General features: G+C 41.1%; 1 protein-coding gene and 1 pseudogene across 1 annotated transcript; one reads left to right on the top strand and one right to left on the bottom strand.

Annotated features, from left to right (window-relative positions):
• Positions 1-309: 309 nt before the first annotated feature.
• CNR1 (cannabinoid receptor 1) lies at positions 310-25,652 on the bottom strand. The gene is made up of 2 exons (XM_046676354.1): positions 25,526-25,652; positions 310-5,720 (listed from the first exon to the last, which is right to left on the bottom strand). Exon 2 carries the CDS (start codon positions 5,655-5,657, stop codon positions 4,239-4,241), a length of 1,419 nt encoding a protein of 472 aa, XP_046532310.1. The 5' UTR covers positions 5,658-5,720; positions 25,526-25,652; the 3' UTR covers positions 310-4,238.
• Positions 7,000-7,240, top strand: LOC124246513 (transmembrane protein 258-like; annotated as a pseudogene).
• Positions 25,653-26,413: the final 761 nt, after the last annotated feature.

The raw sequence follows: 26,413 nt of genomic DNA, 5'->3' as shown, positions 1-26,413 counted from the left end.
TTTTCCTTTATTATGTAAATGATGGCTTTTCACATGTTTTTCCGTTGTTGAAAATGAATATATTAATCCAATTTGCCCCATTTCTCAACTAAAGTCACAAGTGCTTTTGGGGAACAAATCACTTCTTCAACAATCTTTTAGAACTTAAGTCCCTAGTGTTTTAACAGCAGACTGTGAAATAAGGCAGAATCCAAAGGCATCTTATGTTCTTCTTGATAATCTAGAATTTTTATTTGATTCCAGGTAACTTAGGACAATAGACATGATGGGATGTTTGCTTTTTGAATAAATAACAATTTAATTACATCATTGAAATAAAATATAGTGTGGGCTTAATACATTGTAAATATCACAGAAGTCCTACTTTGCTATAGTAATTCAATGACTGAAGCTACAGTGAATAACAACCTTACTAGTACTTGTGTACAAAGTATTATACAGATTACTAACAAAGATAGTGCAGCGGTTGCAAGGATGTTACCAGCTCAACAAACATCTAACAATACAATATTTTGCTAAGAGGAAAAGTAATAATGTTAGATTTACAGACAATAAAGAGCTATGTATTCCACTTGAAACGTCGGAAACAAGAATCCAGATAATCTGGTATCTTGATTCATATTATCACAAGAAAAGTTTTCCTTTCATGGGGACTCTGATCCCCAGCAGACCTGGTACGCCAAGTTTATGTGAAGATAACTTTCAGGATGCCACAGCAATGTGAAGAAACTCTCCTATCTGATAATTACTGATTTGTAGGCCACCGCTTAAATATCTGACTTTTTTAAAACCTATTTACATACATTCAGCCCAAATCAGTAGATAAAATGTTTTGTCTATGTTACAATAGGCATTGTTAACATTTCATCAGAAGGCCAGTGCAAAACAATTGTTAATAGCCATTGCCCAGCATTTAGGAGATTTTAAGATATCATACAAATATACAGTTAGATTGTGAGAAATCTAATTTTGCGCATGATATTGGTGGTCTCTTTCACAGACATGGAATGGCAGAAATTAATCAACAAGACAGTAACTAGAATGCTAGTCATCCAGGGCCTAATTCTCATCTCATCTCATGGTTGGGCCTATTTCCGCAGCATGGGTTTAAGGTGGACAGAATTCCTTGACACCTAATGCCAGATAAACCAGACTCGAAGTGATGGGGAGGACTGGGAATGATCTCAAACGTAGGCATAAGTCTGCAGCTTCTCCCAGGTCCATGCTTCTCTAACATATATTTCACATACGATGGAAAATTAGAGGTTCTTGGAGACAGCCCTCTTTGTCTAAACGAAACTTGGTCTAGGACGAAAGATTCATCAATACTCTGAAGAAATTGAGCAGGTTGGGAATTTGGCCCTTTCTGAAGACATATGTGATGGCGAAAAGCATGGTCAGGACAAACAGGTTACCCTCAGAGGAAAGTAGATAACTCTGAAGTTGGACCTTATAAAACTTACTGAAATCTAAATATATTTAAATTAATGGGTCTAGTAAGTGGACTAATTAATGAATGATACTAATGATTCTAATGAGTATATTCATTGGGGAGAACATTTGAGTCACTTGGGTTAGGAAATGATATTAAAAGCGTCAAAGTGAATCAAAGTAATTTAAGTGTTTTAAAATGAAGTGGTATAATACATAGATGATGATACTTCAGATATTTCTTAAAATATCAATAAGCACCAAGTTAGTGCTGTCAGCCCCATTGTCCCTTAATTTATTATATTTGATTTAGATCTTGAAAGCACAATACACTATAAAATCTACATTGCACACACACAAATACAGTTTCAAAAACGAACCCTGGAATTTTTCTACCAATAACAGGAATTTCATCCTCACCAGCTTTTCACAGCTGTAAGAAGAGAGCTGGTACTGCCAGACGAGTTTTGAGACATGTGGACTAGTACTCAGAATGATGCAGGACAAAAGAGGGACAATTCTTAAATGGAAGCTAGACGCTGTTGAGTTTTCCCATAATCTTTTCTCTTTCTAAAGAGATCTTATGAATCCTCTAGCACCCTGAGTCCCCATCTGCATATCACAGAGAGGTACAGTAAGGGAACCAGCAGGCAGATTCCAGCTGTAGAGACAGACAATTAAAAGTATTCCAGCTTGGTCCACAGGCCACACTCAGCCTTAGACCATATGCTGCAAGAAAAGACTCTGCCCATTAGGCTTCTCAGGTATGTAGACAGCTAGAAATCACCAGAGAAACGCCCACGCTCCACTTCACTTCACGGTCCTAGGCCCGCAGGTCCTGCAGGTGCCATGCTTTATCTGGATAAGGAGTAGGTTGTTTGTAAGTAAAATTTGTCAGCGTTGAGTTTCCTGGGAAAGTCCCTAATTCTGAGCCCCTGTGGCACCACTGAGGAGTATGAGACTGGGGTGTAGGAAGAAAGCAAGCCGGGCTCATCTTTGCACGTTAGCACATCTTGCTAACCAGGAGAGGAGAGGTCTATTCCTGACCTGAACCTCCCCAGACAAAGCAGGTGCTGGACTGTCACCGGTGACATGCGGGCAAAACACAGAAGCAGCCCTGTGTCATCCAGGCCTCACTCACGAGTGTGTTGGCTCCTCACTGCCCTTTTCTGTCTTGCCCACGGCCGGGTGGCCCTCCTTAGCCACAAGGCCAGACCTGTTGGTTCTACTTCAGCAAGTGGTGTACAGTGCTGCTTAAACTGGGATCACACTGCCTACACACGTGATCAAAAGATGTTACCGTTGGGGGTCTTTTAGAACCACTTCCCCTAGAATGACTTAAATCGCCGTGGACTTGATCCATACTGGTGCTCAGAAAACAAACGCTCTCATTTCCCGACATTAACACTGTAAATACAGACTTTCACTTGAATGTTTGTCATTGATTATTCCTTGCTAAACACTGGTCTCAGGGAATGCCTAAAAGTCGGTTTAGGAATACATGACCCAATCTCTTAAGAGGGAAGGTTCTGAATGTTTACGGTCAATATTTTTATCAACAGGATTTCTGGAAGAAGTCAATTTTAGAAACTGAATTCAATTGCTCGAGTGCAGCGAGTGGTACAGTTCATACTTGGTCACAGTTTTCTCACTTTATGACATTACTGTAACAGTTACAGGATAGAAACACACACATACACACATTTATATTCACACTCACACACAGTATAATTTTACTGATCCAGACAACACTTCTCAATTAAGAAAAAATGAAGACTGTTGCTTGGCCACCCAGGCATGAAATCTACTTAAACCTGGAATACAAGAATGCAATACTCTTCAAGTAAACAGCAATTGCACAGTGATAATAATATACATTAAGATTGACACATGCTGTCTTAAGAGATCCAGTAATAGCTAAATACTAAAGAAAGTCAGAGATATCAGCCAAAAAGTCAATATGCCTTCTCTCTTCAGATTGGATTGTAATCCATCACTCAACAGAACAGCTATCATCCAGAAGATAATAAATGTCCTTGTATGAAAATGCAGCGCTAACAAATTTTTGTGTCAATGAATTCTCAATACTTTGGAGAGTCTTCAAATTCTTCTTGTTGTATTAACAGAAAAATAAACCTTTATGATTATTTCGGTGTCAAATTTAAATAGAGATAGTTGAAAAAATATTAAGGTTTCTAAAGTTATATCATGGGCAATAATTTTTTAAAAAGTGGTCTCATTGGCATATATCCACTGCTTGTGTTCCATTATTCTCATAAAAGTCTACCCTTCAGTTTTGCTGAACTAGACAAATATAAATAACACATAGTAAACACTGATACGCATCTTACAGGACACAACACATTTTACAAAATAGTTCTACTTTCGTACTATAACTGTTGTAAAAATGGACATCTCTGATACTTACGGACAAACACATTTCACATTATAATGAAAGTTGTGGTTACAAAGGCAATACGCATTTGATGGCATTTTTCTATGGGTACTTAGACTTCAAATTGTATAGCCAAAGGTTTCTCTCCTATTTCATTGAGACTTTGAAGAACGTTCCAGTCACTTAAGCAATAGGCTTTCTTCACAGTAAACCCCTGGAGAACCGAGTTTGAGTACCTACACTATTGAAACGTTAAAGAACTGACAACTGATCATGGTGACAATCACCTTTTCACCAAGCATGGTAAACTTAAAAAAATATAACCGATGAGACGACAGACTCTTCTAGATTTTGAGCTTAAAAAAAAAAAAAAGTGAATTTCTTTTCTTGTGCTGCCAGGGAGGCGTCAGGCTCACAGAGCCTCAGCAGACGTGTCTGTGGACACAGACATGGTAACCTTGGCAATCTTGACCGTGCTCTTGATGCAGCTCTCCGCAGCCCTGTGCATGCTGGCTGTGTTGTTGGCGTGTTTGTGGAGGCAGTCAGAGTCCCCCATGCTGTTATCGAGCGGCTGCGCAGTGCCTTCACATGAGGGGAACATACTCCGGAAAGCATGTCTCAGGTCCTTGCTCCTCAGGGCATAGATGATGGGGTTCACGGTGGAATTCAGCAGGCAGAGCATGCTGCAGAATGCAAACACCGTCTTAATGAGCTTGTTCATCTTCCCAAAGACATCATACACCATGATTGCAAGCAGAGGGCCCCAGCAGATAATTAAAACCACAAGGATCAGGACCAGGGTCTTGGCCAGCCTAATGTCCATGCGGGCTTGGTCGGGCCGCGTCACCTGGACCTTGCCATCCTCTGATGTGTGGATGATGATGCTCTTCTGGGTGCCACGCTGAATCATGCGGACTGCGTGGCTGTGAGCCTTCCAGAGAATGTACATGTACGCATACACGATAAACAGCAGCAGCACGCTGGTGACCCCAATCCAGAACATCAGGTAGGTTTCATCAATGAGTGGGAAAATGTCTGAGCAAACGGATTGCAGTTTCTTGCAGTTCCAGCCCAGGAGAGGCAGCACAGCAATCACAATTGCGATGGTCCACATCAGGCAAAATGCCACGACGGCCTTAGGCCTGGTGACGATCCTCTTATAGGCCAGGGGCCTGTGAATAGATATGTACCTGTCGATGGCTGTGAGGAACAGGCTGCCTACTGAGGCAGTAAAGGAGGCTGTGACCCCGCCCAGTTTGAACAGAAACACATTGGGGCTATCTTTGCGGTGGAACACGTGGAAATCCACGAAGCTGTAGACAAAAATGACACTCCCCAGGAGGTCGGCCACCGCCAGGCTGCCGATGAAGTGGTAGGAAGGCCTGCAGCGGAGGCTGCGGGAGTGGAGGATGACGCAGAGCACCAACAGGTTCTCCAGGACTGTGAAGGTGCCCAGTGTGAGAGACAGCACGGCGATGGCCAGCTGCTGGCTGGGGTTCAGAATCATGAAGCACTCCATGTCCATGAAGTTCTCCCCACACTGAATGTTCTCCTCATTCTCCTTGTAGGACGAAAGGGACTTGTTGTAAAATTCGGTGATGTTCACCTGGTCTGCTGGCACCAACTGGGGGCTGTCTCCCGCAGTCATCTTCTCTTGGAAGGGACTTCCTCTAAAGGAAGTTAAAGGAAACTTCTGTGGGAAGTACCCTAATTTGGACGCCATGTCGCCTTTGATATCTTCGTACTGAATGTCATTTGAGCCCACATAGAGCAGGTCTGTGGTGATGGTGCGGAAGGTGGTGTCTGCAAGGCCATCTAGGATCGACTTCATAACCTCCGTCTTCGATTAGGCCAAACTCCAAACGACTGAGGAAGAGACCCGCAACAGGGAATCCTAATGGGAGGGAAAACAAACAAGCTGAATGGTGAGAAAGCCAGGAGAGTATATACATAAAAAAAAAACTCTCCTGTAAACATCCCAAACATGTACCATCGTGTTATTTCATTCTCCACTCTGAACATAGGTAAAATCAGATTCAATCAACAAAATGAGTCAGGCACTTCGTTAGAGAAAAGCCACCCAAAGCTGGTGATGTATTTGGATACACTAGAAACATATGTTCCTTCTTTTAAGCTTTCTGCGCAGATTTAAGTCACTGTGTGACTATCACATACACACAGTGTCCTAACGCTGGTAGGAACGGGGAGAGCAACAACGTGTCACACAATCTCTGCTCTTGAAGACTTTGATCACCTTGTCACACAAGTAAGACAACGTACAAGACAACCAAAGGACAAGACAGCGCAGAATCGGGAATGAGCTGCGTTAAGTGGAAAGGCGGAGGAAGAGACTGCCGGGAACCAGAAGAAGCGCCCGACGTCGGCGGAAGATCCGGGGTCTAGTTCCGACTCCATCAGGCAAGTCTCCTCACCCAGGGGAGAAGTTTGGACTGAGCCCAGGCTCAGAGGCACTTCTAAATTGTCTACACCAACGAAGAAAAATGTCATGAAGGGCCACCTTGCACTGAGGCTCCAGAGCAGACCAGGCTCTTTAACCCTGGGAAGGAGTGATGACGGACAGCGCTGCCTGACAGCGCCCCCCGCCGGCTGTGCAGCGACACAACACGCTGAAAACAGGACACAGGCCTGAGCATCCGAGGCTTTACACGTGGACGGAAATAAGGACGACGGAGAGGAGGGGGCCAGATGTTAAGGGCTCTTCAATTCCAAGCTAAGCAATTTGGTTTTGTTTCGAAAAAAACAGGCAGAGAATTGATTTGACTGTTTATAAGTGTTTGTTCAAAATGTGACTATTATGCTCTTTCGCTTATAAAAAATAGAAGTACTGAATGATATCTATAATAATTAAAATAATCATAAAACCAATATTTTATTTACCAATTATCTTTTTGCTGTTCCTAAACATATCACACTATACTCGGGGGAAGAAAAGATAGTCATTATCCTGGAACAAGCTATAAAGTTCTGAGTCCTCCTGTGAAAATGCAGAGATTCTACCTGTCTGAATTAATAATTCATTTACTCATCCATTCAGCAAATTATGGAGCACCCACTATGTGCCAGGCACTGCACTAGGCACTGGGAACACAAGAGCATCAAGAAAGAGTCCTTCTTCTGGTGGCAGAGCAGTGGATTACCCTGAGCCTGGCAAAATGGTGCCCAAGGCCATGAGCAGACACGCCAGCCCAGCGAACAAGCTGTCTTCCCCCGTCTGACTGTGGTGCTGCTGGCCGCTAGCAAGTTCTTTGCTGCCTGGTTCTTCGTTTATAGGGTCACCTCCACCACGGACACTCAGATATCTACAAGGAGCTCTTCACCTCTTTGGTGGCCTTGCTCTCTGGAGTCCTCTTTGGAGTCCTCTTCTTGCTGCTCTGGGTCAGCATCGACATATGAGCTCCCAAGGGTTCCAAGCAGGGGCCGCACTGGATCCCTGCTTCTGTAAATTAAATTTTTCACTATTGGTGGAAGTGTCCTACCTGCTGCTCACAGTAAAGGCAGATGTGTGAGCAAATAAAAAATAGAAAGAGTCCCTGATCACATGAAGTACAGCGTAGCAGAGGAGACAGGCAGCTGACGCTGTAATTATGAGAAAGCATGATGACAGCTATGACTGAGGACATACAGGATGCTGTGGGAGCAGCCAGTCTAGGGGGTTGAAGGAGGCTTCCCCAAGGGAAAGATGCTTATGCCAAGAGTATGTAGGATTAGTGTGGGTGGAGACAGGACACGGAGGCAAAGAAAACAATTTAAAAGTAATACCTTAAGTGTCACGATGTGTTTTTGTTCTGTTTGTTAGTAATTTGGAACAGGCACAATGTGTTAAATGTGGCCCACGCTTCCACACTCTGCCACCCCTAAGTCCAGGCCACCATCCCTGCTCACCAGAACTAGAGCCCCGCCTCACAGTTTTCCTGCCTTTCTCTGGACCCAGCCCGTTTGATCACTTGCCAAACAGTGGCGGCAGTGGCCTCCATGAAAGACCTGAGTGTGTGACTCCCCCATTTCAACTTCTTTACCCCAAAGACCAAGTTCAAATTTGTGCAGGGGGTTTCCCCTTCAGGCCCATGCTCTGCAGCCTCACCACATGCAGCTCTTCTCTTTTGCCCAGCTGAGCCCCTTTCGGATCTGACCCTCGCTCGCTTGTCCCAGAGTTCTCCACCTGCTGATCTCCCTGAGCAGAAAGCTCTCCACTTCCACCTCTACCCCTGCAGGAAGACATCTGGTAATGGCTTCCCAGGGTGGTGGACCCTGGCCTCTCTCTCCAATCCTCCTCTCACCGCCCCTGGCCTTACCACTCGGGCTGGACCAGATGCAGCTCCACGAACCACCAAAACCCCAAATCCACTGCTCTTCCACTCAGTGCTTTTGCTCCCACTATTCCTAACGCTCTTCCACCCAGACCCTTCCTCTCCCTCTGCATGGTCAACACTACCTCCTGTAACTCCCCTGCTCCCATGTGCAGATGAAGGGCCCTCTTTGGAGTTCCCAGAATATCCAAATAGAGTTCTATTGTGGCGCTTACTAAATTTTCTAATTTCTCTGTGTTTGCATCTGTTCTGCCCCTTCCTCCCACCCACTGGAGTGTAAGCTCTCTGAGGGAAGGACTTTATCTATCTTAGTATTTATTCATAGCATTTAGCATAATGCCTGACAAATAGAAGGGGGCCCTAAAAAAGTTGGTTGATTGAATATATGTATTTCAAAATAGAAAAAAAGGTCCTTTCCTATCCAAGGTGGGGGAGGGGTGCTCCTAATTATAATGGGAAATAAATAAGCATGAAACTTGAATCAAAATATCCAGCTTAAATAGCTGCCCAACCCATTTGCGCTAGAAAAATGCTCTGTATAGGTGAGGTTATTGACCTTTTTTTCCCTTATTTTATTGAAGTCACATTGGTTTATAGCACTGTGTAAATTTCAGGTGTACATCATTATATTTCTGCTCCTGTCTAGACTGCATCGTGTTCACCACCCAGTCTGGTTTCCATCTGTCACCATACATAAGTGCTCCTTTACCCCTTTTGCCCTCCTCTCACCATGAAAGCTGCCTATGTAACGATTACCTAGGCTAAATACTCATGGAATGAGCCAGATGACTTGGGCAACTTTGGCTGCAGAGAAGCAAACAAGAACACGGGCAATGTTTTGCAGGTGGTAATCAGACAGGTGTGACGGGTCTGTCAGGAGGGCTCCCTTAGCTCCTCCAGCCCCTCCCTGTAGCCCTCTCACATGATCAGTGTAGCCTGTAAGGACAATATGGAGGCACCACCAAGCCGAGGACCCCAAATCCTCCATGGGTAACTTCTGTCATCACTCAGGTAATTACACCTTCTTCCTTAGTCCAGGCTTTGAACGGGTTCTGCTCACCCTCACTGCACTGTCCTAGAACCAGGCACACGGGAGCTGGAACCACCTGACCACAGGCAGGAGTACTAGTGTACAGACCACACAGAGACACAGCACAGGGAGTCTGTTAATTTGAACGAAGTCAGGCAGCGTCCAGGGACATAGGGAGTTGTTGGGGATAGAAGTAAAGGATGCAGGAATAACAGTCTGAAGTCCAACAGCCAAGCTGGTTGCCTAGTGCTTCCTGGTTCTTTCACCTAAAATCTCTCCTGAGTCCCCAACCTCACCCTGGCTCCAACTGTTAACTCTCAAGTGTCCTTAGGTCCCTGTTTAGCTATCTGTCTATCATCTCCTTTCCCACATCATCTTCTCTTCCAGAAAATGTCCTATGCGCCCCACCATTGGGCTGTCTCCTGAGTCAACTTCGCTCTTTGCAAACTTACATTTGCTAAACAACCCCATTTACATTGGAAAGTTTTCCCATGATCAGAGGGGCACAGAAGATAGCCAGTTTGGGAGAACTGTTAATGGTCCTGGCACAGCCTCAAATCTAACTTTGGCCTCTCAACTCCCACCCAAACTTAAACACACAGCTTACTGGCCGGGAGAGGACTCGCTGCTCCTTGAATCACACTTGCACACCTTCCTCCTGTGCAATTACCCCTCCCTCTGTCTGACATACTCATTTCCAAGCTCTCTGTTAGATTTCTCTTGCAAGGCCTAGTGCCAAAGTAACCTCCTTTTCTGAGTTCTCTTTGACCAGCCCTTCCCCCCAGGCAGAACTAATTCCCTCAGTTTATCTCTCTATTATAGGCTTCATCATATCATTTAATCCTGAATTTATGTATTTACTTCCGTAACTAGAATGTGGTTTCCAAGCACAGGAATGGCGTCTTTTTTTTCTTACATGATTCACCAGCCTGACAACAAGATAGCAGATGAGAGAGAGAAAGCTAGGCTCCCTCAGAAATGTTCACGTGAACCTAACAGGTGGCAGTTGAATTTTATTAACTGATGCATTAAAACAGTGAGTTAATAATATCTGCCTTTTCTTAAAATTAGAGGAGAGAAAGGTAATTAATTCAACGATATTTGGCCTGAAAACCAAAGCTTGAGCTCAACATGTCCAAGCAGCTCTCGGGAGCTGGTCCAAGGCCTCCATCCCTAAGTCATCTTCTCTCAAGTAACTAACTCTCTCTTCACACTTCCCAATTAAAAAACCAATTTATTTGAAATTACGATTATTTACATGCGTATATCACATTCATACGATTCCAAATTCAAAAAGTGTAGAAGGATATGCAGCCAAGAGTCAATCTTTCTCATGCCGCTGTCCCAGCCAACCAGTGTTCCTCCTGAGGCAAGAAGCTCCTTGTTCCTCTTCCCAGAGATATTCCATGCATAATCAAGCATCTATGTGTTCATTCTGTCTTCACTTTCTTTTTAATGAACGCTAATGGACTGTACATACTGTTCTGCACCTTGCTCTTTCACTTAAAAGTATACGTGAACACAGTTCCACATTAGTCCACGAATCCTCCCTCCGTTTAGCAGCTGCCTTAAGGATCTGTTGACGAATGTGACCAGCCTCCTACGGATGCAGCTTTAGGTTACTCATCATCTCGGCTATTACAAATCATGCTGCAGTAAACTACCTTCCGTCATGTCGTCTTTCCCATTTCTCATGGTATTGTGAATAATCTTTCCAGTCCCCTGAGCTCAGACCTCAGACTTACCCTGGATGCTTCCTCCTTCTTGGCCTCTGTAACCAGGTGGACCACTAAGTCTTGCTGATTTTCCCTTTTTAAGCACTTACTGGGAGGTTATTATGTGTAGGTGGCAACCTGAGCCTCTTAGGTGTATCAAACTGTTTATGTTCAGAATAGCCCTATGAGGTGAGTGCTGTTATTATCTCCATTGTACAGATGAAAGGCACAGAGAGGGTAAGTAATTTGCCATTCGCCCAGCTAGCAGGTGGTGGAACCAGAATGAACCTGTATATTCTCCTTCTAGAGCACTGCTATCCAATAAAAATGCAATGCCAGCCACATATGCAATTTTCAAGTTTCTGTATCTAGGTAAAAAGAAAAAGGTGAAAGAGAGAATTAATTTTAATAATATATTTTCTGTAACCCAATGTATCTAAAATATTATCATTTCAACATTTGGAACCAGCCACATTTCAAGTGCTTAACAGCCACATGTGGTGGTGGCTGCCATATTGGACAGCACGGGTCTGGAGCTGCTTTTAACCTTCGTGATACACGATCCCTCTCACCAAAGACAGAGATGCTATTACACTACCTCCACTCGCTCCAGCCAGTCAGAGCACCAGTAATGGAGAGAACACTCAACCAGGAGTTAGCAGACCAAGATTAGTGTCAGACCCGTACATTGGCAAGTAGCTAATCTTTCTAAACCCCAGTATTTTATCCATAAAAAGGGGAGGAGAAGCAGGAGGTGGAGGAGGAGGAGGCCAAAATCAGAATTGTTTTCAAAATTAAATGGAAAAAACAAAAGCATTTAAAGCACTCGACATAGTGCCTAGCACAAAATCTGTCTTCAATATTATTATTATTGTTACTTAGTACTATGGCTCTTTGCCATATATTATTAATTATATTTCAAGATAATTCACTGCCTTAATCAGATCATAAGCTGTTTATTCAATTTTTCTTTTTGTCTCAGCACTTAAAGCACGAAGCAAATAGAAGATACACACGTAGGGGACGGAGGAGGAAACTTCATTGAACGTCTATTATATTCCAGGCATTTGAGAGACTCTACGTATATTCTATCACTAAATTGCCATCACAACTCTGTCAGCTGCTTCTTTATAATTCCCATTTCACAGACAAGGAAATGGAGGTCAGTAAACGTTAAATAAACTGTCCAGAAAATAAGGAGTTTGGAGCTGAACGCACGTCTCTCAGACTTCAGAGCTTCTGCTTTTGGACTTTCAGCACTGTTTTAAGGATTAACAGTAACTAGGATAAAGCCATTTTGCATCTTGTGTTATATTCATGTCTTCTAGCTTCCTACAAACACAAATTAAGGTATTTTGTCAATAGTAATTGACTACCTCCTACCAGATCACTGTGTCCTATCCCAGCCCATCTAGGTAAATCTTCCCATGGGCATGGCCTTAAGGATTAAAATCTTAGGGGCCAGCCTCATGGCTGAGTGTTAGTTTTGTGCGCTCCGCTTGGGCGGCCCAGGGTTTCGCCGGTTCGGATCCTGGGCACAGACATGGCACCGCTCACCAGGCCATGGTGAGGCGGCGTCCCACATGCCACAACTAGAAGGACCCACAACTAAAATATACAACTAGGTACTGGGGGGATTTGGGGAGAAAAAGCAAAAAAAAAAAAAAAAAAAAAGGGGGATTAAAATTTTAGTATCTGGAAGAGCTACAAAGCTTCTTCAGTGAAGTCAAAGGATCACAGGCCTTATTCCAGAAAAGCAAAACATGTGTGCCTGTGATTGACTCTTTATTAAGATCATCACATATGTGATCACAATTTCCCATTTTAATGTGACCGAGCACTTTCATTAAAACAAACTAGGTCGTTAAATCTGAACCAGGGTATGGTGTGGTTATGAGATATAGAGTAATTTCTGTCCAACAGAAGCCAACTTTAGTGAAAGAATACAGTTAAAAATATACATGGATTTTGTGTGGCTCAAGGATCTTAGTCATGTCAAAATACCACTGTGCACAGGCTACTTTCACAGTTAATGGGATCATGGCAGGAAAACTGTTCTCCACATTTCAGCGAGCCTTTCCTTTATTTCTACATTCGGATTATTACAGTAATTTCCACCTGATTGTTTTTTGCACTGAGAGTTTTCTTTGAGGATTCATTAGTAATATAGTTTAGGCTTTGAGGGGTGAAGCTGCCATTAATTTTGTTTGCTACTGGGAAAATCATAATTGGAAACTTTTAGCAACATGCACACATGCACCTATTAAAGAAGAAGTTTTTGTTACAGTTATAGTAAAAGAAATGATTGGATGACATTTAAGGAGATTTTTCTAGAATTCTGCTTTTAAAAATGTAACCAACATATTCTCACAAAATGAACCTATATAAATCACAATAACTTTATAAGCTTTATAACAATAAAACTATTTTAATGTGTTGGATCTATTATTTTTTAAAAACTTCAAGATTTTAGAATACCATCACCTGTTTTTTTGTCCGCCTCTCCATTTGCACACTCGCCTCTCCATCCACCACCCCCAAACTTACACATCGCCTGGCAGGCTATGATATCATCAAAGAAATTTTATGGAAATGGCAACAGCATGGAGTTTTTTAAAAAGTCTACCCAGAGCTTGTATCTTTGTTTCTATAACCATTAAGGATATAAAACATCCATGTTCTCATTAGGGTGAGCATGGAGTAAGTCCTTAAAACAAGACTTCAAATAGAATCTTTTCTGTATCAGTATAATTTAATAGCAGGTTATTTTAGTCTTCATTGCCCTACTGAAGACCTTCTTTGTTTTAGAGAGACATTTTAATAATTTAGAGATTTATCACTGTTGTATCTGGAGTCAAAAGGCTTGCAGTCTTGGCCTGTGCAGCATCTCTGGGGGAACAGAGAGTAGGCAATATTTGCTTCCTGCAGGATGTCACGTCCAGGAAGGCAGAAAACCCTTTAAAAGCATCAAAAGGACTGATGCTCCCGATATAGTTACAGACTGTATCAGCCCGTTGGCTCCTTCTCTAATATTCTAAGCTTATAAATGCTTTAAAGAGACAATACCGAGCTCACAGTTTCTATTGATGAGTCCAGGATATCAAACGCAAGAATTCCAGGCCATTGCTTACCCTTGTTGTCTTCTGTACTCTCTCCCTTGGTTCTGTGTTGTTCTGCTTGGCTAGCCTTGTAAAAGAGCCCTGTGAAGGGTTCAAGAGAATGAGGGTGCCAGTGGATATATTTGTTCGTTATTTTCCATTTATTTCTGGGAACGAGTCTGGTTTCTACTAATCTGATCAAGAAAAATAACTTGCTTCTCTAAATACTTCTCTAAAGTTAGTAGGGAAAATTTTAGTTGACTCTTATAATAGCATTAGTCTAAGTCATGTCCTCAATATACATGGCAGGTCTCATGGGCCAACATCATAACTTGATGAATGATATTTCTGCTACAGTTGAATGGGCAATTGAGTATTTTCTAACTCTTACCTAACTGTTAGAGTTTTGGAATTATTAGTCTGGTAACCTTTTGTATCATCTTCTATAGCAAAGAGAAATAAAGGATTGACTTAATTATCCTGATAATTCAGCCAAAAATACATAATTCTTCTTCCTTGTATTAATGTTGGCTCCTCTTCCCATACATAAACGAAAATTCCATTACGCTGGTAATGCTCAGTTGGTTCTCAAAGCTTTAGCTTTTCATATATTTTGTAACGTAGAATAGAACTTATTAAATGTATTATTTTCTCTGGACTATTCTTACTAGCAATATCAGTGAGTGTTGGATTTTTCATAAAAATATATCAACTAATATGAACTAAACAAATATTAAGACATCTATAAGGCTATATTTCTGTTCATATTTAACCTGAAGTATGCCTAGTTATTTAACATTTTAAGGCTTGTTAAAACTTAAAGAATTTCAGGGCTCAAGAAATGATGCCTTTAAATGCTATCAGATTAGCACTCACCATCAGGCAGTGATGCCAAAGAAAAGCATATCACAGAGGCAAATTAAGGCTACAAATGAAATGATTTGCTTTTATAACTAATTCCATTTATCATTTAATTTTGCTCTGTTGTTTCCTACTAAGAAGTAACTTTTCTTTTTCCCTTTATTTTTTTAGAGAGATACTTTTTCTACATAATCTGTAAAGAAAGTAATGGAGCATAACTGAAGCAGCTTTGCCTTGAAACAGAGCTGACAACTTTTCAATTCAACAGAAGCCTGGCCCATATCTAAAATACTCCATAAAATTGTCTTTATCTTGCATATGAGGTTTGGTCATTAAAAGCCAAAAGCAATATATTATTCTGGTCCATAACATACGTAGAACCCAGTAGACAGATTATCTTTATAGTTCACTACCAACGACAGCAGCAGTTAAAGTGTGCCACATGTTGCCCAATGGTGCCGCTTACTTTTCAGTTTCTTCATTCATTCTGCAATGAAGGGGATTTTCTCTTTGAATCCATGAGCATACAAATTAAGTCCAACCAGAAACCAAGTCTTGTTTCTCCAGGTTCAAATCTCAGAGCAATGGGGTGATTTCGGTTATTAAATACATAATAGAGAAAATTCCAATTCCCAAATATTTTCAATAAGAAACATTTGAAAGTTTATGTGCCGGGCATCATGCTAAGCATATATATTAGTTTTGTTTAATATTTCCATGAATTAGGTGCCATTACAATCCCTATTCTACAGGAGAAAACTGAGTGTAGAGAGGTAAACCCTTCACTCAAGGTCTCCACCTAGAGGACACAGAGCCAGCACATCAACCCAGGTCAACACAACTGAAGTCTTGCTCTTAACCTCGAGCTCCGGGAGCCATTTCATAAGACACTCGCCTTCCCATCTCTAAGGGAGGGGGAAGAATTGATTTTGGGAAAAGAAGGTAATAAATAGTACATGATAATTTTACACAGTGAACAGCTAAAATTTGAAAGAATGATCTGTTGGCAGCAGAAAGGTTGCCCATAGCACTTGCAAATCATCCTTGCCCCATGGTCTTCAGGGACAAAGTATGACAATTAACTATAAACTATAAATCCCAACCCTGGATTAGCACCTTATTTGCCGTGACTATTGGCTCATAATAAATAAAATCTAACCTGTCTTTCCCTCTATTTTTTAAAATTAGGTAGATTTTTTTTCTTCATTAGTCAATAGTGAGGATTGCGGACAGTAATGAGTTTCCACAATACCAGCAAGGAATGGAGAGGGCACCCTCTTTCAGTCTGAATGAGACATGATGGTTATTAGTAAACAAAAGCTTGAAACATTCATTCCCCATATGGAGAAATTCAAACTCACTTGAAATCACTCAATTTCCCACATGAGCAGTGTGGTTTTCTTAGACCCAGAGGGAACAAGACTCTCTGTGGCCAGTTCCTAAGATCTTGCTAGAATCAAGGCAGAATAAATTCTGTAAACCTTAGCAAGGCTCCAACAAGAAAGTACTTGTGACAGACTCGCAGTGCCCGAAGGACACAAAGCCGTGTTACTACAGCAATGAGGCTGGTGGATATAAAGTGATAGGCCCTTCCACACTTCATGTAACACATTTTTATTGGGTGTGTACTCTGTGCCTAGCACTACAGACAATATAGACATTATCCATGTGTCACACCTGTGTAACGGATATGGGTCAAGGATACAAGGGAAATGATTCTCTATTTTACCCCACCCCATCAAGTAAAGTCCCCCTATCTGTTCTTCCCCTCCCACTGGTGACAGACCGGAACAGGGTACGCAAACATGTAACAGACATATGATATATCAGTACCGGGTTGTGTAAACCCCGTTCCTACACATGCTTTCAGGTTTTCTCCCATGAGAGATGATGGTACTGCTGAGTCATTCTGTAGCAGTCTTTCTTGTGTCTAAACCCCTCAGATCACAAACACCTTGGGAGTAGGGCCCCATCTTATCTGGCCTTCCATGTCCTCTGCCTGGTACTGTGCCTGGCACAGGGTAGGGACTCAATACCTGTTTACTAAATCAATGTTCGTGTGCATCGGCAACATCGCAGATCTATCTTAGCAGAATGGCTTTTAACTGGGGATAGTTTTCCCTGGTATAAAGTCAGTTGATCGTTAGGGAATTAAACCTGAGTCTTGGTCTCATACAAACATCCATCTGAAAAAAACTGCCCAAATGTAAACGTTACATGAAAGACATCAACAATTATTTACCCCAGGATCTTTATCTCAGTAGCAAACAGAAGTGACTCTGATGACAAATGGAGGTTATGGGCAAACATCAGGTATTTACCTTTCATCCCCATCCTTGTTTAGCCTGGGTGTGTATTATGAAGTTCAACGTTTACCCATATAACAATGACATATAAAGAGATCTTTGCAACATGCACAACCCCGAATGAATCCTAATTATATGCTGTTTATAGACTTTCAAAGACAATATATGAAATTATGATCATAATGGACTTTTCTTCCCTCACATGCATATTATTATGCATTGATCTTTCCCAAATGGGTTTCTCCATATGCAAGCGTGTTTTCAATACACACTTGTAAAAGAAGTTATGTGAAAATTCAACCACTAGATGGAGTGGCCTTTTTTTTTATAAGCCCTCAGGAATCAATTAGTTACTCTATTCAGTGGACACAGTTCTTGCCTTGGTTGAGCAACTTCTCCTGCTACAGCATTTTATGCATTTTACAACTGAATTAATTAAAACATAAATAAGAAAATATGTTACGGAGGGTTAAAATGGATTATCACCACTGCTTACAAAAACGAAATTTCTAATTGCTTTTCTGGGGCAAAAGGGCATTGAGAAAACTTAATATATTGATAAAAATTAATTGTGAATATTTGGAATTCTGCCTCAAGAAAGTAACTAAGAATGAGTAGAGGAAAGTAGTTCTACTAAAAACAAATGATATGTTTACGCCAAGAGATGCTAAAAGTAAGATGAGAATGTCTCAGGAGCCCAAAATCAATTCTAATAACAAACTCAACTCATTTCTATTTTATGATACATTTGGCTTTCCAATTTTCAAATGTGAAATCACCAACATGGTCATAACTCTGTGATAAAAAAGAATAGAAAATTATTTTCTATTATTACAGGGCTAAAATGGAATATTCCACAAGAGAAGTGAATTTTTGTTCAAATACTCATACAAATCAAGGATACAGTAGCTTTCTAAATAATTCAATTTCCTTCCTATCATTTTCTCACTGGAATAATTTAAAATAAGTTTTTATTATTGTGTAACTTCAAGGTTCCCTTCAAACACAATTTTGAAAACCAGGTACTTATGTATCTCTTACTTGAAATGTTAAAAAATTTTCAGTGTGTACCAATAATGTAAGACATAAATAGAAAAATATGCCTTCAAGATGCAAATAAATACATACAAACAGAACTGGAAGAGCTAAGTTTCAGTAAAGAGGCTAAATATGCTTTGGAGATGTAGTTACGATTAAGAAGTAAGCATGCAAATTGGATGCAAGTATAGAATGTTTATGCCACTGAAACCATGAGGTAGTTCTATTGTACTCATTCAAGGTCAAACCCTTCGAAGGGTGTGTGTCATGCAATTGTGTGATTTTTGAACACAGCTGAGGAACTGAAAATACTCAGAAAAAGTGAGGTGAAGATAAAGAATTAGGAAATAAGATAGGTGAGAATGGGCTGGAAATTCCAGTGTGCATCTTAAAGAAGACTCTGAGAAGTCACATAGTGGTATGTAAGTGCATGCAGAGTTATTTTGTACATCATTGGTTCTCAAAGGGTGGTCTCCCAACCAGCAGCTTCAGCATCACCTGGGAACTTACGAGAAATGCAAATTCTCAGGTTCCACCTCAGACCTCCAGAATCAGAAACTCTAGGGTTGGGGCGCATCTGTGTTTTAACAAGGCCTCCAGGAGATTCTGACACACTCTAAAGCTAAAGAAACACTGTTCAAAATTATGGAGACCTATGAAAAAGACTAAATGAGGGAGGAAAATAGAATTAAGCTTTAAGAAGAATTAAGGTTAGATAGCAAGAAAGAATATTCTACGAGTATAGGTTTTTAGATCAACGAAATGAATTGCTAAGGGGGCCTGCTCGTGATAAAGTCGTTGTCCACAGAAGATTTAAAACCAAGGTATTTCTATTTGATTGGAATAGAAGATGTAGTCTAGCTTGAACATAAGCAGGAGTGGGGAACTTCTCAAGGTTTTTCAGCGTAGAATTCAGGGCTCCTCGGCATTTTTTCAAGAAACTTATTGTTATATATTTTGTCCGGCAAAAAAAAGTAGCTTCAAGATATATGTACATACCCAGTGCGCAGACATAAACTAAGAGCTCCACACCATTTCCTCCTAATTCTATTTACAAAGTCCATGCCAAGTTTTATAGGCCTGCTAGCCATTTCTTTCAACACCATCGGGAGGGGACCCAGGATTGCTGAGCATAAAAGAATAGGAAAAAAGTAAAAGTAGTCAACATTCCAGCTTATTTTTTTTAAGATGGAAATGTTTCTGTTTCTGATTCTGTTCTCTTCCCCAAACCGTAAAGTAATGTATCACAGGAGATGAACCCAGAAAACGACACACTAAAATGGAAATTTTGCAGTAGGTCCACATACTGCAGATCCATTGCAAATTATCCTACAGAATTACCCTGGTAATTATGCAATTTACACTGCTTATAGCTGGCAAGTATCTTTCACAAATACCTGAAAGTATATATGTGGAAATGTATCCCAAAGCACTTAAATCTATGACTCTGGGCAGACTGTTCCCTCTCTAATTATTTCATCAATAAAAAAGGATCATCGATTACTCATAATTAGTTTCCTTAGGCGATGACTAAAATCATTCCAAGATGTCCTCTTTTTTTTAATTTGTAAGAACTTAGATATAATTTTCAAAAGTAGTTGTACATTTTCCAAAGTCAAATTCCCCCCTATGCAAAGATACGGAATTCTTTGGACACTCTTTTGCTTACTTTGGTTATGTGTTAATTTGTTTAGCTTTCCTCTTCCTCTACATGCATAGGGCTTCCTCACCACAACTTATACAAAAGCTAGAGAAAACATTTACAAATTCTGGTAGCAATGCATTAAAATGAGTTGAGAATCTGGTCCATTTAACAAGCTACACTGGAATAAACCAAAATACACAGATCATAGTGGCACTAAATTAAGTCTCTCTTATAAAGAAGAAGTCAGGTTGACTTATTTTTAAATATAGTTGAGTAAAAAGCAAACGAGAGTGACAAAGGCATATCACTTATGATATTGGTTCACTTGCTATGTTAAAAACATCTTTGTTAGCCTCTTGACCAACAGAAATCAATGTTATAAGATTTCCTAGTACAAATGCCCATATGTGAAAGTAGAAATTCATTTTTAAAAAAGCATACTGGAATTTAGCACCATGTAAATGTAAAACTCCTTATAACTTAATTGAATTTACAGAACTCATATTGATCCCAATTTTCTTCTCTAAATATATGATCTACAAGAACAGATGAAGAAATGATGAAAGAGGGGAATCTTCCCATTTCAACATAAATTTTGAAAAACATTATTTCCTCAGTATATTTTATTTTAATTATATTTAAATATACTACCGACATACACAGTTTGTGAAAGCATTTGCCAGTATATTCAACTACCACAACAGATTGCCTGGCACATCTTTGAAAAATGCCTCTGCTTTTCTTTAAAAAGCAATAGCATGGAATTTGCTAGTAGGAATAAAAAAATAGATATTACACTGTCAAATTTAGGAAACTATACTGCACTTTATCTCCTGAAGTTAAAAAAATTTTTAAATGCTCTTCAGAGTTGATAATGGTGGTAAGGAACCCAGTCAAAGATGTCAAATTTCAATGAATGCAAACTCTAAACAATTAAGAACCTAAATTAGAGTGGAAAAACAAGACCTTAGATAACAAAATCTTATACTCTTAGGGAAAAATGGTTTGCCATCCGTGTTAGGAGAAAAGGGAACTTAAATTCCTTGTTGCATTCAAAAAATGCAAAATCTACTTTAGGAATCTTCTTCAAAAGTACAGAGCCTAATGCAATAGCACAATGGATTAAAAAAAGAGTTGGCTAAAAAATATCCATTCCTATCTAACCAGTCTCAACTCACATATTCAAAAACATAAGAAAACAAACCAAACATACAAAGCAAAACTCTGAAAGCTTTCCTAAAGTGCAGGTGTGAACATTTCTCCAGCTGGGGCTAAAACAGAATTCATAGTATTCCAAAACAACTGCTAGGACTCTGCCAGGCCCATTTGCTCAGGTTTGGTGAGTAAACAATTCTTCCCTCAAAAACCCATCCAAACACAACTATGAAGCTCGAGAATTCCACGCTCAATAGGTTGCGAAATTAACCTTGCCAAATGAAACTTTCAAATTAGAGGCATCCCCAAATTATTCATTTATAATCTATATGGAAAATACTTCAAATATATGGAAAATTTCCATGAAAACTAGATCAAGAATATATTTGCAATCGAAACTGTCCTAGGATAACTACTATAATGCAATGCACTTTATTTTCCATGAGGCACCCTGTTCAGTGAAGAAATACGACCCAGGAAAGCTTTTAGTAAATATTTTATGTTAAGAACTAGAGGTAATCACACTGATTACTTTATGTAATGGCTTTGACCTATTATTACTGATATGTCATCAGCATACCTATTATCCATGCAGGCCTGTTTGAGACAGAAGTTCATCTAACATCAAACACTTGAGCAGCAGCAAGAGAGGCATTGGAAAACCGCTAAACACAACCCCCCCGCTCTCCCCCCTCACAAATTTCCTATACTTTTAACTTACTTGTGATAGCATTAGCATGTGTGTTATATATAACAAATAGAAGTAGGTAATATGCATTTTGTGATATAGTAATAACTTTGTATATTTTCTTCCAACTTTCCTTCAACTTTCTTTCCCAAAATAATAAACAATTAGCAAGATTGGTGAGAACTGTGTTAAACCTATCAATTAGTGCGTATGATAAAACTACACTCAAATGTGGTTATGCCCATTCTGGCATCTTTGCAAGATTCTTCGAACACATGGGACTGGAAGGAATTTCCACTATACTGGAAAAGAAGAACGGCCTTGTTCTGCTTCAAGGTGGATACTCCTTCTACCTTGAGTCTTCAGTGTCCATCTGCATAGCTGCCCTGAATTCGGACATTTCCCCAAATTTGGAGTATTTACTTAAAATCTGGATTATATGTTCAAATATATAGATGTCTTAATTTTTACTTCGGTCATGAAATACATCTATGAAAAGTTTGTTCATACATATGTATAAATGTGTGTTTACACGTGGTTATCTAAAATTATGCAGCATATAATTTGATATTACATATATTTTGGATGATATATTTATTGTTTCTTTTAGTCCAGAAAGTATCTGAAAGAAATCTGAGTTGATCTATGTTCTAGTTAATCCAATCTAATCTAAGAATATACAGATAAATGAATTAAACAGTTATCGGAACATTAAATAGCAATTCAGTGGCCAAGCGTTGAATCTCCCAACCCCCAAAAACAGCATTCAGGCAGTTATATTATCAAGTTAATATTATTATGAGAACAGGACTCAGAAAGAGCTGGAGATCCACGGCGGGAAAATAAGAAGTTAAAATTTCGCCAACACAAGGTGCATCAATTGGTTTTGATTTCCTCCTCTTCTTTAACTTGTCTGCCAATCTTCAGTCAAGAAAAGAAATATCAGCAGAGCTGTGGTCCCTCAAAATGTAGATAATGCAACATATAAACCTGGCCCCAGCACAGTCTTTCAAACAATGTTGAGTCCAGGTTGTTTCAGAGTCAAAAGCAGAATTATAAATAATTTAAACCCAAAGGCTGCTTTCATTCTAACTAATTTGTCAGTTCAATTAGAAAGTGATGAATACAAAAATAGAAGAGACAGACTTACACTGGTGGAGACACGGCATCCTTTTTTGCAGGAATGAAAGCTCTCATCTGTGTTCTTCATGCAACTGAGCTAACATAATTACCCCAAGAATAACAGGCAGCAACCTAGAGGACAGGCTCCATCTTACTAACCAAATTCAAGACGCTATAACCAAATCTTGTTTTACTCATCAAGTGTCGTTAGGTACTTCCAAATTCAATTTATTACTCTTTTTGCAGCATTCCTGGAGAGCTAATTATGGGAAATAATCCCTTTCCTTATTAGGCCAACTGTTTGCTGGGAAGAAACATTTGGTAAGCATGGTGAACTATAAACTGCGATTATAAATTCCATTTCATAACAGTTTATTCTTCTAAAGCAAAGTATTCCATTCTAACTCCAAATACTAATATGCAAGACAACCAAGGAGCCTGTCTAAATTTCCGGGTGGTTAATGTTAAGTCAAAGCAAAGAAGAATGTCATACGATCGCTTTGAAAGAGTTTTTCAGGCTTTGCCTTAGTAATTAATAAGCTGACACTGCATACTAAAGACTTATCAACACAATCAATGGGGCTGCTTCCTCCTTGAGAAAATAGGTAAACTGATTCAAGGAGTTTTCTTTTGGAAAAGACTGTAACATGCCACAAACATAGTGGTCCTTCTGGAGAATTTCATTCCCAGGAGTTTCATCTTGGTAACATTTAACAATTTCACTATTTTAACATTTTGAAATGCCAAAAAGAACACACTGCTCCTGCAGCTAGGCTTATTAGAGAAGAACAACCTCACAGGCGAGACAGCGAGGCACACAGTCCACTGGGAAAAGGATAACAGAAAAAGACAGAAAACAGTGGATAACAAACAAAGCCCAGGACCACTCCAACGTGAGATCGGATTTCCACCAGAATGTCAAACTTTACACACCAAATGAATTACTATCACTTATGGTTTAGTTAGAGGACGAAGCATCACATTCCTTTTAAATGCATGTATACTGATGCTATCTATTAAAATCAGTGGGCATGGATATCTAATTTGCCTGCCTAACTAGTATGCAAGCAGAGTAATTTTATTTTTGAAAGGTCAGAACTCGGCATTTCCCCCTGTGGCATTATTTCACCCCCACGGAGACTTAGGAACACAATGAGACCTCTCCCCATCAGACACTTGATACATACCTCAGCCAAGACTGCTCCCCGCCTGGAGTGGGAGACATCTTTGGAACAAAAAGAGTCCGTTTACAGTAAGTTCTCTTGAGAACCTAAAATGAATTAGTTTTTAAAAACCATGTCCATCATCAAGTCTCTCGCCCAACTGTGGCAACCGCTATTGCACCCACAATTAACCGTCTGTGGTATGCAACACTTAACATTCCGGAGATGCATGGATTCTGTTCATGTATGGATATAATCAAAAAATAATCTGTCTCGCTTAAGAAACTATAGAGGGCCTTTTATTTTGATAAACTTGCTCTTAACTGAGTTAGAGAGTGGGGGAGGGGAAGGAGTACCAGGAAAAAAGGGACAGAGAAAAAAATCAATCAGTGTATCTTCCCTTGCAAACTGTCAGTAAGGTGGGATTAGAAAAGCAACACTTTAAATCAGATAAAGTCCTAGGGGAACCTTAAAGGTTGGTTGCTCTGAGCTTCTCAATATTCTGCAAAATAGATTAATGGCAGTGGTCACTCCACTGATACCCAATGTCCACCGAGTTTCTGCTAAGAAATTGCATTTCTCCCATTGTTCAAAAAATGTTAACTTGGTAATAAAAATAAGGAGAACTCATAGGACCCACAGAGATATCTTTCAACACCTTTAAAATCAGTAAATGTGTTTTAATCTCTTATTGGATTAAATGCTTAATCCAAGGATGCTTAATATACCAAGAAAACAACAAAGGCAAGAATAGCACTTATGTGAAGAAAAATAAAAAAGATGGGGGACAAAATGATTAATAGGTTACTAATTTTTTCTTCTCATCTGTTCAATTTAAAACTAAAATTAGAAATATGCATGTTGCTTTTAAACTTTCAAAGGACCAAATGACAGTTTCTCACGTCTATCACAGCAAACATATTTGCATTCAGGCCGTGATCCATTTATGGCTGTGAGCCTTAGCAAGAGATGTCTTTTAAAAACACAGCAACTTTATTCACCTAATGGCTAGTTCTGAGTTAAATGGTTCCATCAACATTCAAATCCAGATACTAGTTAAATGCACACTGATTATTCCTCGAAAAAGAGTGGTTTCTGTAGCTATACTTTTTTATGTCAAAAGTTTATTTGACATACATTTCTTTATATGACATTTATATTTTACTTGCGACAGTTTCTAGGTTTGCTGCAGAGATCGATGTATTTCTCTGGGAAGACTTCGTTGCTGATATGGTTTATAGACATTAAGCACCAGCTCAAGCATCTGTTTTTCAAACATGCACAATTACACATTTTCCGCGAACACACAATCAGTGCATACAGAGAGCCAGGTGCACACACATTCAATAACTAGTAAATGGTAGAAATCTCCAGAAGTAGCACAGACCACAGTTAACAGGCTGGGGCTATACAGCTAAGTAAACACCGACGCACGATTCGCTCACACGGAATAAGAACTCCACGAAGGACACTTGGGGACCACACCGGTCAGTACCCGAGGGGGCAGGAGGCGGAAAAGTATTTCCAAACGCAACTCTGCCAGGTCTTACCCTTCGCATCCCCCGGTCCTCGGGGAGAAGCTCCCTCGGCACCTCTCGCCCAGCGCAGGGGCTGTTTCTCCGCCAGAACGAAATGTCCCCCCTGACTCTACGGAGAGCTCTGCAGGGAGCCGAGGCGCCCCGCCAGGGCCAGGAGTAGGCACTGGCGCCGCGGGAGCCAAGGAGAGGCAGAGGCGGAAAAGAAGTGGAGAAGGAAGGGGTGGCCAGGGGAGTAACGAGGGGGAGGTGGCGCCGGCGCTGGGATGCAGGCGAGGCGGGGTGGGGTGAGCGGGGTGTGCCTCCGTCGGTCGGTCAATAAGTCAGTCGGTCCGCGCTCCCCGCGCGCCGGCGTCCCCTGTCTCCAGCGCCAGCCCGCGACAGCGACAGAGACTGGCGCCCCCTCCGCCCGCGAGCCTCGCCCCTTTCCCGGGCTCTTTACTGGGTCCTCCCGCTCGCCCCGCCTGGCCCGGCGTGGGGCCACCCGTCACCGCCAGCTCGGGCGCCTGTCGCCTGGCCCAGCGCGCGCGGTCCCTGCCTCTCCCTCCGCTCTCGCTCTGTCTCTGGCTCCCTCTCGCTCCAGTCCCATTTATGAAGCGCGGTCCCATCACGTGTTAATGAGCCTTTGTCCTGCCCTGGCAGCGGCGGCGGCACAGACCCCGCCGAGGGAACTGCGCGGGGAGGGACCCGCGCGCTGCGCAGCGCGGCGCCCGTGGCTCCAAACTTTGCTGGCGCGGGGGACCCGCCGCGGCGCGGGCCCCGGGGCCAGAGGGGACCAGCCTCTCCGACCCACGTCACCTACTTCTCTTCCTCCTCCTCCTCCTCCTCCTCCTCCGCCACCGCCGCCGCCGCGGTCCTGGGGGCCCCCACTGCCATGACCTGGCTCTGCTCCCGGATACCCTC

Source organism: Equus quagga, chromosome 11 (assembly GCF_021613505.1).
Source record: "Equus quagga isolate Etosha38 chromosome 11, UCLA_HA_Equagga_1.0, whole genome shotgun sequence".
In the NCBI taxonomy this organism is placed as follows: domain Eukaryota; kingdom Metazoa; phylum Chordata; class Mammalia; order Perissodactyla; family Equidae; genus Equus; species Equus quagga.
Note: the sequence above shows the minus strand (reverse complement) of the source record. Positions and strands in the feature narration are given on the sequence as shown.

Bases quoted from the DNA above. Each gene is read 5' to 3' on its own strand.
- CNR1 (XM_046676354.1), bottom strand. From the start codon at position 5,657: ATGAAGTCGATCCTAGATGGCCTTGCAGACACCACCTTCCGCACCATC.